This window comes from Athene noctua, chromosome 7 (genome assembly GCF_965140245.1).
Source record: "Athene noctua chromosome 7, bAthNoc1.hap1.1, whole genome shotgun sequence".
NCBI lineage: Eukaryota > Metazoa > Chordata > Aves > Strigiformes > Strigidae > Athene > Athene noctua.
The window spans coordinates 9,397,532-9,413,717 of record NC_134043.1 but is presented as its reverse complement, the minus strand read 5'-3'; the positions used below and the strand labels follow the sequence as shown (position 1 = coordinate 9,413,717).

Here is a 16,186-nt window from a genome sequence, read left to right as displayed (position 1 = left end):
TCTGGGAAACCTGTGCCAGGGCCTCACCACCCTCGTAAGAAAGAATTTCTTCCTCAGATCTAATCTAAATCTACCCTCTGACAGTTTAAAACCATTACCCCTTGTTCTATCACTACACCCCCGATAGAGTCCCTCCCCATCTTTCCTGTAGCCCCCTTTAAGTACTGGGAGGCCACTCTAAGGTCTCCCTGGAGCCTTCTCTTCTCCAGGCTGAACACCCCCAACTCTCTCAGCCTGTCCTCACAGGAGAGGTGCTGCAGCCCCCTCAGCATCTTTGTGGCCTCCTCTGGATCCACTCAAGCAGGTCCATGTCCTTCTTCTGTTGGTGTCCCCAGAGCTGGACAGCACTGCAGGGGGGTCTCACGAGAGCAGAGTAGAGGGGGAGAATCCCCTCAGTTGAACTGCTGCCCACACTGCTCTGGGTGCAGCCCAGGACACAGTTGGCTTTCTGGGCTGTGAGTGCACATTGCTGTTTCAGTTTTCCACCCACTGATACCCCCAAGTCCTCCTCCTCAGGGCTGCTCTCAATCCACCCATGGCCCAGCCTGTATCTGTGCTGGGGATTGCCCCGACCCATGGGCAGGACCTTGCCCTTGCCCTTGTGGAACTCCATGAGGTTTGCACGGTCCCACCTCTCCAGCCTGTCCAGGTCCCTCTGGATGGCTCATCCCTTCCCTCCAGAGTGTTGACAGCACCACAGAGCTTGGTGTTGTCAGCACATCACACCGCTGTACTAAGAACAGTTTCCAGCACAAACCTAGAGTCAGACACAGACTGTGGCCAAGCCCTGGCCAGGGCTGAGCTACAATCACATGGATCTTAGCTCTGCAAATGTGTGTGAGTGTCCTTGGTGTTCACAGAGATTCACCAACCATGGCCTTGCTCGGTGTGGAGCTCACTGTAGGATTTAGGCCTTCATCCTTATTATTAGCGCTTAAAGCCACAGAAAGACTTACCATCCATTAAAAGACGTACCTAGCACCTCAGACAACGGGCAATGAAAGTTGATTCGGTGTCAACTTTAACCGAGAAACCCAAACTTGGTCTGGAAAAACCTGATGCAAATACACGGAACTTCGCATTTCTAATTCCTGCAGCCAGGCACAGCAGACAGAGCAGTGGATCCCCCATCCACCACTGAGAGAGGCTGAGAACTCCAGAGCACTTGGGTAATAATACTTGTATATTTAGTATAAACTCCTAAAATTTAGCGTGTTTTAAATTAAGAACTTAACTGCTGTTCCTCATTACGACCTAAAAGAGTAGTCAAACTAGTAATTTTTGGCATATAATATTAAGCCTGCTTTAAAAAGATTTCCACCTCCAACAACAAAAAGACATTCTAGCAATTCAGCATGCCTGAACTGAATATAAAGAAATAAAGATTGGTTAAGTTCAAGTACATTTTATTATATCTAAAGGCAGTAACCCTCTAAAGCTAAATAATGTCCCTGAAATTTATGAGCTCTGTGAACCTCTGAGACTATTTAAAGTGATCTTGACTTTTCCATAAATTCTACTATTTGCATGAAATTTAAGTACTGATGGAAGTTACCCATCTTTTTCAGATAATGTAACTTATGCGATTAATTTATTCAAGAGGGCTCCTCAAACTCGAATGTATTATTGTATCGGTATTGCATGAAAATGTGCCATAACACATACACTTTTCAGCAAAAAGCATACATCTTTACATTTATTTAAATGAACGGGTTCCCTGATACTGGAAGGACTACCCAGACGCTTAACGTGCAGCCTGGGAGTGCACGCAGGACTGGATACTCGGATACGGGCTTTCTAAAACCTAACTGTGCCCAGGCACTTTTGCTTTTGGCGTTTTTCACCCCATGTTTGTGTACTGGAGGAAAATTAAGCTCTGTAGATGCACGTAACTGAGAATGAAAATGTGGGGTGCGGCTCCCCACGTCCTGCACGCCAGAGTTCAAAACAGGAGCGGCGAGTTCTGACAATGTGCAATAAAAATTAAAAAATAAATAAATTTTAAAAAAAGGCAAAACCCACCCTGATCTCGGAATACCGTTGGAGTTCGCACATTTCGAGGTGTTTGCAGGCGAAGGCGAGCTGCGCCGCGGGGCCTCACCCGCCGGGCGGCGCGGGCAGGTGCGGGGCCCCGGCGGCGGGTGCCGGAGGGTCCCCCGGGGCGCCGGCGGGCAGGGCAGCCCCGTCCCTCCCCGCGCCTTAGCGCTATCGCCCCGGCGCAACGGCCCCGGCGGTCTGGCAATGAAAACTTGGATTTTGTGACGCTGGCCGCGAAGTTCAGCTGCTCCCCCGGTACCCATCCCTCACACGCGGAAGCCGGCCGAAATTCGCCCGTTTAGATAGCGAGCCGGTACCGAGAGATACCGGTACCCCGGTCAGCTTCGCCGCCGCCAGCCCGCGGGGAGGCACCCGTGGGGCCGAGGGACGTGACTACCGCCCCGCCGCTGCCAAAAACCCCTCCAGGAAGCCTGCCGCCGGCGATGCGGAGCGCGGCCCCGCCGCGGGCACAGGACTCCCCCCGCTCCTCCGGTGCCACCGCTGCTCCCCCGGTCCCTGCGGCCGGCAGCCCCGTCCCGCCGCCTGTGGGCAGGGCAGCGTCCCCCGCCTCCCCCCGGCCGCCCGCGTGTCTCTCCCCACAGCGCAACTTGCGGGGAAGCGGAGCGCAAACTCCTACGGGACCCGCTGCCGCCGGGGTCGGGGCTGACGGACACCCCACCCCCGAGCGGGGCCGGACAAAGCCGCGGCCCCACCGAGCGGCCCCACCGCTCCCCCCATCCCCCGAGGCGGCTCCGCGGGGCTCCCGCTGCCCCCGGCCGAGCCGCCCCTCGGCGCCCCCCCCCCCCCCGCGGACTTTTACCCAGCTCCGCACAACTTCTCCGGGACGGCGGTCGCCCCCCCGCCCCCGTCCATGCCCCCCGTCCCCTCGGCGCCTCCCGCCGCGGGTCCCACCTGGTCGGGCTGCGGCGGCGGCGGGTTCCCCCTGCCGCCCGGGTGCGCCGGCTGCTCCTTCATGGCTGTCATCGCAGGGCGCTCGGCTCGGCGCCTCTCACTGCCGCTGCGGCCCCGGGCACCCCTCCCTCAGCGCCAGCCGCATGACACCAGCCTCCCCTGGAAGTGGCGCGGCGGAGGAGGAGGAGGAGGAGAAAGAACGGGGAGGACGGGCCGGGGGGCGCGGAGCCGCCGCGGCAGCGCTGCTACCGCAGTGCCCCTCCGCGCCGCCGCTCAGGGGGCGCCCGGCCCCGCCGCGCCCCGCGCCGGGGAACGGCCGCGCATCACCGCCGGCCGCGGAGCGCCCCGCGGCGGGCACGCTCTGCCCGCCCGCCCCGCTCCGCGCCGCTCCGCGCCGCCCCCGCTCCGCCCGCCGTGGGCCGGCCCGCCGCCGCCGCCAGCAGGTGTCACAGCCGCTCCCGCCGGCCCGGGAGAGACCATCCGCGGCCCCGCCACGGGGGCGTCGCTACCGGCGGCGGCGGGGCCGCGCTGCCCGGCCCCGCTACCGACCCCCGACCCGGCCCCGGCCCGGCGGGGGCAGCGCCCGAGCCCCCCGCCACCGGCAGAGAGAAAGCACGAAGGAGGGGGGAAAGGGAAAGTAAGGAAGGAAAAACAAACAAAAAAAAAAAAAAGCCAAAAACGGGGAAGGAGGAGGAAGCACAGAAGGAAGCACAGTTGTGCTTGTATGTAAAATGTTTCTTGCCCCCGCCAGCCCCCCGCGCCCGCGGCGTGTCAGCGGCGAGCGGCCGAAGGGGGGTCACCGGAGCGGGAACGGCCCCCAGCCTGGGCGCTCGGCGCGGAGAGCCAACCCTCGCGTTCTCAGAGGCTCTCACGTTAGGAAGCCCGTGGCTGGGAGACGGGTCTCAAGTCCCCGTTTTAGCGGAACGCGGCATGGGAGGCCCTCACACGGAGCTAGAAAAAGGGAGAACTTAAGGGAAAGCCGTAGGGACACAATTCAGCGTGTGTTCTAAAGCCCTGTCATCACCTGGTGACAAGGGCTGTTTTCTAAGGATCAAGGAGACCATCTGAAATTTGATTCTAACCAGCACGACGGAACAGTTGAAAACGCGAAGGTAGATGGTAACTCAAGGGACGGTAACTCCTGGGAACTCAGGAACCGTTGTAAGGAAGAAGAAACTCAAACACAAGCAAGTGAAACACTTGGGCTTGAATTGGGCTGGTTGTTAATTGAGCTGGGTTTCATGATCCGGCTCACGGTAGGGTCACACAACGCAGGATTGTCACCGTGGAGGAGACGGCGTGCCGGGAGGGATGCACGGCGGAGGGGAGCGGCCCCAGCGCTCCTGGCCAGCCTGGCTCTCAGGAGACTGCAAGGCAGAAGGAAAGCTATCAGCACATAGTGAGAGAAGTGCTTGATCTTTTTAATAGTTTTTGCATCAAACCTCACAAAAAAGGTCAGTTCTGACCAGATAGTGAGTGTAATAGCAGTGACAGAGATCACTGAATCAGAGAGCATCTCGAGTTGGAAGGGATCCATAAGGATCACTGAGCCCAACTCCCTGCTCCTTGCAAGACTACCTAAAACTAAACCCTATGACTAAAAGCATCATCCAGATCTAAGATTTCAGACTAAGGTGTGAACAGGTTAGAAGGGAACAGGAAGATGACAAGGGACTGAGGAATTACAGACCAGCCACCCACAGAATAGAGAGTATTGAGTATTTACATGTCCCTGTATCACCCATCGCTGTGTTGACTCCAGCAATCAACAGACACAAGTCCCAATAAAAGTTCTAGGAAAAATAATCAAATGAAATTTGCAAGCACCTAGATAAAAACTAGATGACAGCTAACAGCTACCATTAATTTGTCAAGAGCAGATCATGTCAAACAAATCTAATTTCTTTCTTTAACAGGGTAACAAGCCTGTGGATAGGAGAGCAATGAATGTCATCTATCTTGATTCAGAAGGGCTCCCAGCACTGTCTTCCAGGACAGTTTCATGAGGTAGAGAGAAAGATAATCTGAAAAAAGCCCTAAAATATCTACAAAACTGTCTCCACCACACCATTTCCAGGGGGTCCCAGACACAGGGCAGGGCTGCAGTACAGTGGTCCCTCCATGGCCCACCCTGGTGGGGTTTTCCCAGTTTCCATCAGCACCAGGGTGGCTGAGCACACCACACTCCTCCGATTCACAAACGGTGTGAAGCTGGGGAGGATGCCAAGAATGTTGGAAAACACCATCAGAATTAAATGTGATCTTGACAGACTTAAAGTCTTGTGCACAGTTCAGTAAGGACATGTGTAAGGGACTGTGTGAGGGATGGAGAACAGAGTAGATCACATTTTCAAATAAGGAACAGGACATTACAGAGGATCTCAGAACCTCACCTAAGGCAGCGTCCTGCTACAGTGAACCGGACAAATACTGTGCTGTGGTAGACAAGAAGGACTACAGCTGTCACGACATACAGAGAAATCCTGCCCCTAGGACTGGCAGAGCATGTGTTGGATACAGGGACCAAGGTCAGGGAATGCACAGGAAAATCAGAGGTCTGGCAAGCACACACTCTGAAGAAAAACTGAAAATTGTTGGGATCAATTAGTCTGATGGAGAGAAAACTGTGGACGGACATGGAAACAACGTTCAAATGCTTAAAAGGTGCTACAAAAGAATGAAAATAACTTCTGGTGTACATGGTGGATCAGATAAACAGGAATAGGTTTAAAAAGCAGGAAGATTCAGGTTAAACATTAGGAAAACAGCATATTTATTTCCAAAGGTGGGGGGAGGGCGAAGCCATGGACTGCGTTACCTTAGGAGGTTTGGAGACCTCCAACCCTGGAAGCCAGATGAATGTCTGTCTGGAGCGATAGGAGTATACTTGGTGCTGCCTAGGGTAGGAGAATTGTCTGAATTAACTGACTCAATTTCTTTTTGTTGCTGACTTTATGGTTCCTTTCCAGCATGGCACCGAGGACCACCCGCAGCCCCTGCATGAGGCCCAGCTGCAAGAGCCTGCGGTGAGGACTTGCGTTGCTCACCCCGGGTGTCAGCCTGCACAGCTGCTTTCTCTCAGCTCAGGAATCAGCCGTTCCTGTGCTTGTCTTCACACCATCTCTACCCTTACCTCTCCGTTTCATATCTCTCTTTTCTCTCTTATAATTCACTATTTCCCTAACTTCTGTACCCTCACTGCTGTCAGCCCTGTCCCTTTACTTCTTGCCTTCTGCCATTGTTTCTTTTCATGTAATAATTGCACTATGCAAAGAAAAAGCAAAAAGAGCAACCAAGAGGGCATCTTCTGTATGCCAGCAGCTATTGCTTTGCTTTACTTCTACAGAGCAGCCTTTACTGCCAATCCTTCCTTTGTCTTGGCTGCGTTCTGTAGCACTTGGGATCTTATTTTTAACATGCAATGCATAACATGGGGAGACTTAGATTTTGCCTGTGGCCTCTAGGTGCTACAGTAATACAAATAATAAGTCTTAGAAGCAGACATCTTCTGCTTCATGCTGTTTATGGCACAGGTCTATTGCAACTCAACTAATTACTGAACCCCCATCAGAGCTGAAAAATTCTAATGATTTAGGGTTTGAATAGGCATGTTTCAATAGTGATTACTTTCAGCTTGCTCTTGATGAGATCCATTGTGATGGAGGTCCACTATTAATCAAGAAGAGACATTAGCAGTCAGTTTAGCTGAAGCTTGGTTATTCATTCACTGCGAGGCTTTATCACTATAATGGTGAGATATGCAGCATAAGTTTCATAAAGGTCATGCATGCAGGTTGTTAGGTATTCATAAATCAATTAGAATTATTGGAAACATGACTATTTTCAGGGCAGGAGTTTGGGGATTGGCTCTATATACACTGAGTCTTATCTAAAGCTTCTTAAAATCAATAGCAAAACTCTTATTAATAGCACCAATCATAACTTTTATCATTATTTTTGAATGCTAGTTCATAGTATTGATACTTTAGGGATATTAAATTAATTCACCAGTTTTCGCTACTGCCCACACCAATATGGGTCTTTTTTAGTAAATTACTGTTCAAAAGTAATTTGACTGGGTTGTTTAAAAGAACAGTTGTCTTACAGCCATTGATAGAACAAATCATTAAAACTGGAGCCTGGTACTAAAACTGATGCCATATGGGTAAAAACAATTAAGATGTACAGTATTTATGGTAGTTGCTTGTACCATTTGCACCAAAACACCTCATAGTATCAGCAGGGAAAGCACTTAAGGCTTGGATGAAATAGCTGTAGAAAGAAATGGAATTATGCTCTTGATCAGTTCTTTCCAGAGTCATTACGTTAATTCATCTGTCTTTCATCTGAAATGTTACGTTACAGACTCCTTGTAATTTCCTCCGTCTGCCTCATCACACACAAGATCTGGATGCATGAGTCAAGACATAACATGATTATTTTATCTTCCACATAAACTAAATAGCAACTCTGTCAGAGCATTACTCAATTGTTACAGCTTGTATTGCATGAAAACATATATGTTTTGTTGACATAGCAGACTAATATATAGTGCCGATTTTGGACAGGCAGCAAGTAAGCCCGGAAAATGTTAGGGGAGTAAAAGGGCTGAACATACGTGCAAAAGAATATAGTGGAGGATGCCACAAGTGAGGGGAATTCTCTATTTTTCTCTCTGAAGAAACCCTGGTAGTTTACTACTCTCCTGGTCAGCTACCACTTCAGGGTAGAGCAGTTATCCCTAGTTAGCACCCACCCCTAGGTGCCCAGACACTGTGTATGTGCCACGTGTTCATCACTCCAGTGCCCTTGAGAGGTGAGCTGGGAGGTGCAGTGTCACAGCCGAAGTAAAGATATAAAACCTGGTTTTAAATAAAGTCCTGGTTATCAAGTGATTTAACCACCTTGTGTCACACAGATGCTGCCGCGGTACAGATCACCACTGTGGGACAGGGAAGGGATCTGACCCCTGTACTCGGCACTGGTGAGGCCGCACCTCGATTCCTGTGTTCAGTTTTGGGCCCCTCACTACAAAAAGGCCATTGAATGACTCGAGCGTGTCCAGAGAAGGGCAACGGAGCTGGTGCAGGGTCTGGAGCACAGGTCGTACGGGGAGCGGCTGAGGGAACTGAGGGGGTTTAGTCTGGAGAAGAGGAGGCTGAGGGGAGACCTCATCGCCCTCTACAGCTCCCTGAAAGGAGGGTGCAGAGAGCTGGGGATGAGTCTCTTTAACCAAGTAGTAAGTGATAGGACAAGAGGGAATGGCCTCAAGTTGCATCAGAGAAGGTTTAGCCTGGATATTAGGAAGCATTTCTTTACAGAAGGGGTTGTTGGGCGTTGGAATGGGCTGCCCAGGGAGGTGGTGGAGTCCCCATCCCTGGAGGGGTTTAGGAGTCGGGTCGACTTAGCGCTGAGGGATCTGGTGTAGTTGGGACCTGTCAGTGTTAGGTCAATAGTTGGACTGGATGATCTTCAAGGTCTTTTCCAACCTAGATGATTCTGCGCTGTCGTTCCAGTGGTGGAGTTTCAAAGAAAAAAACTGCAACAGGCAGAACAGGTAGTTTTGGGGTTTGTATATTTTATATGGCCCTCATCACTGTATAATTAATAACTGTACAGCCCAGCAAAAATGTAAATAATACTTGATTGCTAATTATAAGCCTTCCCATCAAAATAAGAAGCCCATTACATCTTCTACATCCAGTCGACCCATTCCTATAAACAGTATCTCGGGTTTTTTTGCCATTTTTGCCAGTTGATTGAGATTAAAAGATTCTCAATCAGTTCAAGCCTAGCACTTCAGGTTTGTATCTCTCTTGCTACCAACCTTACTCTCAGACTCTTATAACCTGAGGAGAAAAATTTCCCATCATACTACCCACAGCCTTTATGCAGCCCAATGCTGCTGAGTTTATGAAAGCTATAAGGTCATGGCTTGAGAGCTCGTCAGTGACTTTAAAATCAGATCTTATGAATATACTCTGATTATAGATTTCTGATTCCTTTTTAAAGTTCTAGCAGCTGGGCTAAAAAACCCCTTGAAATTATAAAGGTGAATTTAAAAAGCAAACTAATGTGACCAAAAACCAAGAAAAGTTGAGATGATTGTCCTTCACTGGTGTTTTAAGTGGATCTGTGGGCTTGCAAAAACTAAAAATACTTGTCCAGATGAGAACCACTCTGAGTCACATAAACATGATAAATAGACAGAATATGGGTTTGTACAGAGTGCTTTTTGAATTATTGTTTTAAATAATGGAATATTTGAACTTCTTAAGAAATTCTTTGATAGAGGGAAAATTCCAGACAATTCTGCATTCAGAAGCACATTATATTCTAATACCTGCTTCAGTGAAAGGCTATTTTCTTTGTGAATAAATTGTATTCATGTTTTTTCTCTCCTTGTCTTGTTTTAGAAAAACAATCAATGCAAACACTGAGTTAATACAAATAAATGCAAATATATTCCAGTAGGAAAGTTACAGGACTTATTAAAATACACGTGCAAATATTTCAATGAAAGTACAGAGAACAGGACTAGATTTCCAAAAATACTTCCCATTAACCAATGAAATGCACAGTCAGCATTCAAGAGTGTTTGAAGAAACAATTCATAACAGAAGAACACAGGAGCTGTGATTACAAATCTATGGCGTCCCCTCCTGATTACCTAACAATGTATAGAGTCATAAATCACAACAGTTTCCAAGAAAAAAAAGAGATATACAAACACATTCATCTGATACCACAGCCTGAAACTGGGACTTAGGTGGCTACTGCAGTCACCAGGTACTGCTGTAGATGTCCTGAGGTATCCAAACAACCTGCACTAACCTGGCAGAGAGTTCTGCAGGACCTTCCTCCCCAAACCAATTTGTGAGCCATAGCAGAATCTAGGCATAGTTTTATATGATGTCTTTATAGCTACGGGGAGGAATTTCACACATTCAGAGGAAAGATTTTCAGTTTCTACAATTCTGACCAGATTGATTATCACAGAATGGTTTGGGTGGGAAGACACCTTAAGGATCATCCAGTCCCAACCCCCTGCCCCAGGCAGGGACACCTTCCACTAGCCCAGGTTGCCCAAAGCCCCGTCCAACCTGGCCTTGGACACTGCCAGGGAGGGGGCAGCCACAGCTGCTCTGGGAAACCTGTGCCAGGGCCTCACCACCCTCACAGGGAAGAATTACTTATACCTCATCTAAATCTGCCCTCTTTCAGTTTAAAAACATTACCCCTTGTCCTATCCCTACACCCCTGATGCAGAATCCCTCCCCATCTTTCCTGTAGCCCCTTTCAGCACTGGAAGGCCGCTATAAGGTCTCCCCAGAGCCTTCTCTTCTCCAGGCTGAACACCCCCAACTCTCTCAGCCTGTCCTCACAGGGGGTGCTCCAGCCCCCTGAGCATCTTTGTAGCCACCTCTCAACCCACTCGAGCAGGTCCATGTCCTTCTTCTGTTGGTGCCCCCAGAGCTGGACACAGCACTGCAGGGGGGTCTCACGAGAGCAGAGTAGAGGGGGAGAATCCCCTCAGTTGAACTGCTGCCCACACTGCTCTTGATGCAGCCCAGGACACGGCTGGCTTTCTGGGCTGTGAGTGCACATTGCTGGCTCACAGTCAGTTTTCCATCCACTAATGCCCCCAAGTCCTCCTCCTCAGGGCTGCTCTCAATCCCCTCATGGCCCAGCCTGTATCTGTGCTGGGGATTGCCCCGACCCATGGGCAGGACCTTGCCCTTGGCCTTGTTGAACTCCATGAGGTTTGCACGGTCCCACCTCTCCAGCCTGTCCAGGTCCCTCTGGATGGCACATCCCTTCCCTCCAGCATGTCAACAGCACCACACAGCTCGGTGTCATCAGCAAACTTGCTGAGGGTGCCTCGATCCCACTGTCCGTGTCACCAACAAAGATGTTAAACAGCGCCGGTCCCAACGCTGATCCCGGAGGAACGTCACTCGTCACTGCTCTCCACTTGGACATTGAGGTGTTGACCACAACTCCTTGAGTGTGAACACCCAGCCAGTTCCTTGTCCACATGTGGTTCACCCATCAAATTAATGTCTCTCCAATTTAGAGACAAGGATGTCATGTGCAACTGTGTCAGATGCTTTGCACAAATCCAGGTAGATGATGCCTGTTGCTCTTCCCTTATCCACCAATGCTGTAATTCCATTGTAACCACCACCATTTGTCAGGCAGGATTTTCCCTTAGTGAAGCCATGCTGGCTGTCACCAATCAGCTCCTTATTTCCATGTGCCCCAGCATAGTTTCCAGAAGGATCCACTCCATGTCTTGCCAGGCACAGAGGTGAGACGGACTGGCCTGTAGTTCCATGGGTCTTTTTTCCCTTTTTAAAAACAAGGATTGTATTTCCCCTTTTCCAGTCAGTGGGAACTTCACCAGACTGCCATGACTTCTCAAATACAAGAGAGAGTGGCTGAGCCACTTCAACTGCCAGTTCCTTCAGGACCTGTGGATGCATCTCCTCAGGTCCCATGGACTTGTGCACCTTCAGGTTCCTTTGATGGTCTCAAACCTGATCCTCTCCTACAGCGGGTGGTTCTTCATCCTCCCAGTCCCTGCCTTTGCCTTCTGTGACTTGGGTGGTGTGGCTGGAGCACTTGTTGGTGAAGACTGAGGCAAAAAAGTCATTGAGTACCTCAGCCCTCTCCATATCCTGGGTAACCAAGTCTCTCTTTTCCTTCCACAGAGGGCCCGCATTTTTCCTAGTCCTACTTTTATCACCAGTGTACCTATAGAAGAAGCTTTTTTTGCTGCCCTCAACATCCCTAGACAGATTTAATTCTATCAGGGCTTTGGCCTTCCTAACCTGACCCCTGGTTACTCAGACAGTTTCTCTGTATTCCTCTCAGGCTACCTGTCCTTGCTCCCACCCTCTGTAGGCCGTTTGTAGTTGTTTGAGCTTGTCTAGGAGCTCCTTGTTCATCCCTGCAGGCCTCCCAGCGTTCTTACCTGACTTCCTCTTTATCAGGATGCATCACCTCTGAGCTTGGAGAAGGTGATTCTTGAATATTAATCAGCTTTCCTGGGCCTCTCATCCCTCCAGGGCTTTTTCCCATGCTACTCTGCCAAGCAGATGCCTGAAAAGGCCGGAGTCTGCTCTCCTGAAGTCCAGGAGAAACATTTACAAAATATTTCTTCTTACCAATGTTGCAAGGATCTAATCTGTAAAGCAAAACTATGAACTAAAAAACAAAGTAATAAGTATATTCTGACAATATTATTTGTTTGAAGTTCAAAGGAAAGACATGCCCTACTCTAGAAGCCTGTATGAAGTAACTCTACAAATAAATCAGTGGATTTTAAATCCAAATGGCAGATCACAGCAAAAGATTCCAATTTGTATTGCACAAGTAGTTCACTAATATAAAACAGCACTACTCATGCTTACCACTAAGACTATTTTCACTCAAGAAAGCAGTTATTATAGTTATGGATTAGGCAGAGAAGAGGCAAAACTAGATCTTAGATTTGGAAATATTTATTTCCTCTTCCCTAGTCATTGCACCATATCTCTCATCTGGCAAAAGTTACTCTAGGAAACCCTCACCCATGAAGATCTGTTATAGCAGAATTTGCATATAATAATATTTAGTTTTATAATCCTTAAGAAGACACACCTGCAATTGAGGGGGAAAACAGTGTAATTTGTATTGAGGATCGACCTGCATAGCAAAAAAAAAAAAAAAAAATTAAGGCTCAGATCTTAAAATTCTCTTGATGCATTATTTGCAGTAAAAAATACGAATCCAGAAATACAACTTGTAATTCTATATTGACAAATCTGTCAATTTTTTACAGATTAAATCAGGTTAAATTTGGTCAGCAGATGACTGGCCCAGGAACTCAGAAGTCTTATATTGACATAGGCATAAATCAGACATATGTCTAGAAAAAGCAAAAAGATTACTATTGTAACCTCATGGTTAAAACCACAAGCGACAAGACTGCTGGTTTTTTTCTCCTTGATGGTTGTCATATAGCTATTCTTCAAAGATCTTCATACAGCATGCATGTATAACATTAGATGATTCACTGAGGATCTCCTATCAACGGTAAACAATTGACAAAAAATTCAGACTAAAATTCAAACCTATTATCTAAACCACAGTTTACAAAAATTAAATTGGCATATGCAGGAATCTGAGATCTACTTGCTACTCTTGGAAGACTTGTCAGATACTCAGATATTTAACCATAAGGGATACAACTTGGAAGTAAGTGGGATATTAAAAAGAGCTTCAATAGATTATGCACTTATTTATTACAAAAAATTACCCAGATTGAATGCTTAATTTAATTGAGCTATTTGGAAAATGTTGCCCTCATACATTACTTAAATCAGTAGGGATGGTTTAGGAAACCCAAATTTCATTTGCTCATTTGGGGGGTGGGCAGGAGGGAGAGTAGGATGAAAAAGAAAAAAAGAGAGAGTGAGGGGAGTTCAAAATCAGAATAGAATCATTATAAAATGCTATAATCTATAATAAAATTCGATTTTGGAATAAACCTAAGTGAAATGTTTTAATAGCATTGAAATATTTTCTCACTACTGAAGTAAAATGATACATTTTCCCTAGTATGTTATTTAATTTAGTTTCATTCTTTATATTACATAGAAGTAATATTATGTTAATTTTACTACATTGCAAAAGTCAAAATTCATTTAAGCCAGAAAGTTAAAGTAAACATTTCAATACTAATACAAATTATTCTCTGTCTCTTTTCTAAAATTTTGTAAAACTCTGTAAAACCCCCAGACCCTTTTGTTCAGACTCCATTCTTGCAGGATGACTGTCCTATGAAATATTTTCCATCCAGCTCTAATTCTCTCTACAGCTAAACCAACAAGCCTGACATTGCTAGCAATGATTAAAACCTGATTTTCTGAGAATTATATTTTCCTTTCAAACAGGTATGACTATGTGCACCTACTTTATGCTGAAAATTATAAAAATCATCTAACATTGCACAGTTTAGTTTTTAAAATGGTAACTATTGGCAACCATAGTTCTAGGATGCCTTACAACACTGGGGGGGGGGGCGGGAATTGGAGAATGGTGGCACCTGTTCTCTACTCAATACCCTTAATTTTGATTAGCAGTCACTGCATAGAGTAGGTCTTAGCATCTCAAAAGACTTATTCCTACATCAAAGGTAAGGAGAAAGATTTTGTATAAAATTATACCACTGAGCTTTTTTCCATAATGTTATTACAATATGAAATGGAGATGTCACACAACTATATCATAAGATTCCATTAATTCATAGCAGATGCTATATAATGAAAGGTATCAAACATCTGTATAATAATACACACATATATTATCCAAGATTTGTGTAATACCTTTTCTTTCCCAAAGGATCTGAAAATGTTTTACAAACTGATATACAAATTATCCATGCAGAAAGCTATTCATCCATCAAGGAAACACAATTACAGCCCAAGGCAAAGCAGAGCAACTATATAAATAGACACAAAAAACTTTAGTTGTTGTGAATGAAGGAAGTATTCTCCAGTCAAGACTATGAGGAAGATGTTAAGTATACAGTATGTAAATATACAGAATTTAGGAAGAACCTTGCTTTTATAATCCCAATTCTTGAATAGAATACAGTAGGATGTCTCTTCAACATTAGCAATCACAACGTTAACTGAAAGAATACATGCTTAAGAATATTACGTATATTAATAAGAATGATGGGTTTAACCTTAAGTATATATATAATATTAAATATTAATAATTAATAAGAATTTTATTAAAACACAACAGTGCAATATATCCAGTCTCATACTAGAGGACTGACTTAGAAAGAAGCATGCCAGTGCCTCCTGATGGAATAGGAAACAAACCACATTTGGTGAACAAAAGCAAGTAAAGTCAACAGGATGACTGAGAAGCCAAACACTGATTAACGGCTTCGATAAAATACACATACTAGAGCTCTTACCCAAGCTTCATTTCACATGGTTTCCCTGCAAAACTTTCTAATATGTAATTTTGCAGTTCTGAGACTAGTTTACTGTATGTCTTCATTCATGTTTCAAAATATTGGTGTCACATTTAAAAAAGAAAAAGTTCTGTTGATGCAGTTTATCCCAGAAACAGAAGTATCTAGAAAAGCTAGAAAGGAATAATTAGCACCTTACTCAGCAACAGGCTACTCAATTTCTATCAGCACATGTTTATGCAACCAAGCATTTGCAAAATAAAAAAATACCACCTTAATTCAACACTTCCATTTGCATTGCATATGGCTAAACTCTCATTTCAGTCCTAGTTCTGATGATGGTGACCAGACATTTAGTTTGGATAATATCCTGTGATTTTTCACTGTTTTCAGCTTAGCAGTCATTTTAGCACTTCTGCTCAATAAAGAAGGTGGCAGAGATACTTAAGGGTACTTGAAGAAGTCATAGAGTGTGATTTGAGGCAGAAGAGAGCTCTTTCCCGTTCCATATAATTATCAAGAATCTCTAATTAGAAGCAAAATGTGTAAGAAAAATGCAGACAGTGGGAAAGTTAATATAGTTGGAGACTCAGGAGGATGCATTAAGAAAAAGTGTTACAGAAAATTTGGGACTATTTTTAACCTTGAGAATTGGACACAAACCTCAGACTTCCCAACTGTGTTGATAGTGTCCTCTCAGGAGGCTTACAGAGGACCACATATTGGCACACTGGTACTTTGATTCTAAATAACTATCTAAAACCCGGTCTCAGCATCATTACTCATCTGGGAGCTACATTCAGAAACCCTCTTGAGAATTTCGACAGGCTATCGGGCAGGAGAGGCAGATAAAGAATTGCTGATGCTTCTAACCCTGGAGAATCCAGTAAGTTTTAAAAAAAAAAAATGCTATTAAAGAGAAGAGCTATCCTTCACATCACTCCCGTAAGCTAGGCTGATACAGTGAAAAAAATCACACAGATGAGAAAAAAAGTGGATATTATTAAATTCTGAAACTATCAGGCCAGCTATTTGGTTGGAAAATTGAAATTTTAGGAAAGGAAATAATGGAGCCCCCAGTTAAGTATCTAAGGTAGTGATATGTAAATGCCATGAAAATGAAAAACAGCTGGAAGAAGCTTAAGTTTTAGCACACAGTCAACAACATAAGCAGCACTACAGCATTAACGGGATGCATTGCAGAATTGGGATTTTGCTGTAAAAGGGTAATAAATTGTTCAAGAAGAGAAGGAAGAGAGA

At 46.0% G+C, this 16,186-nt stretch overlaps 1 protein-coding gene across 2 annotated transcripts in view; it reads right to left on the bottom strand.

Annotated features, from left to right (window-relative positions):
* The window catches only part of DPP10 (dipeptidyl peptidase like 10), a 556,222-nt gene that overhangs the window by 295,848 nt on the left and 244,188 nt on the right, over window positions 1–16,186 (bottom strand). The window contains exon 1 of one of the 2 annotated variants that reach the window (XM_074910323.1): window positions 2,950–3,275. The exons of the other annotated variant lie outside the window; for it this stretch is intronic. Within the exon in view, the coding sequence (XP_074766424.1) occupies window positions 2,950–3,021 (72 nt within the window). The 5' untranslated portion in view covers window positions 3,022–3,275. Of the gene's footprint in view, window positions 1–2,949; window positions 3,276–16,186 lie in introns of those variants that run through there. 2 annotated transcript variants of the gene reach the window in all.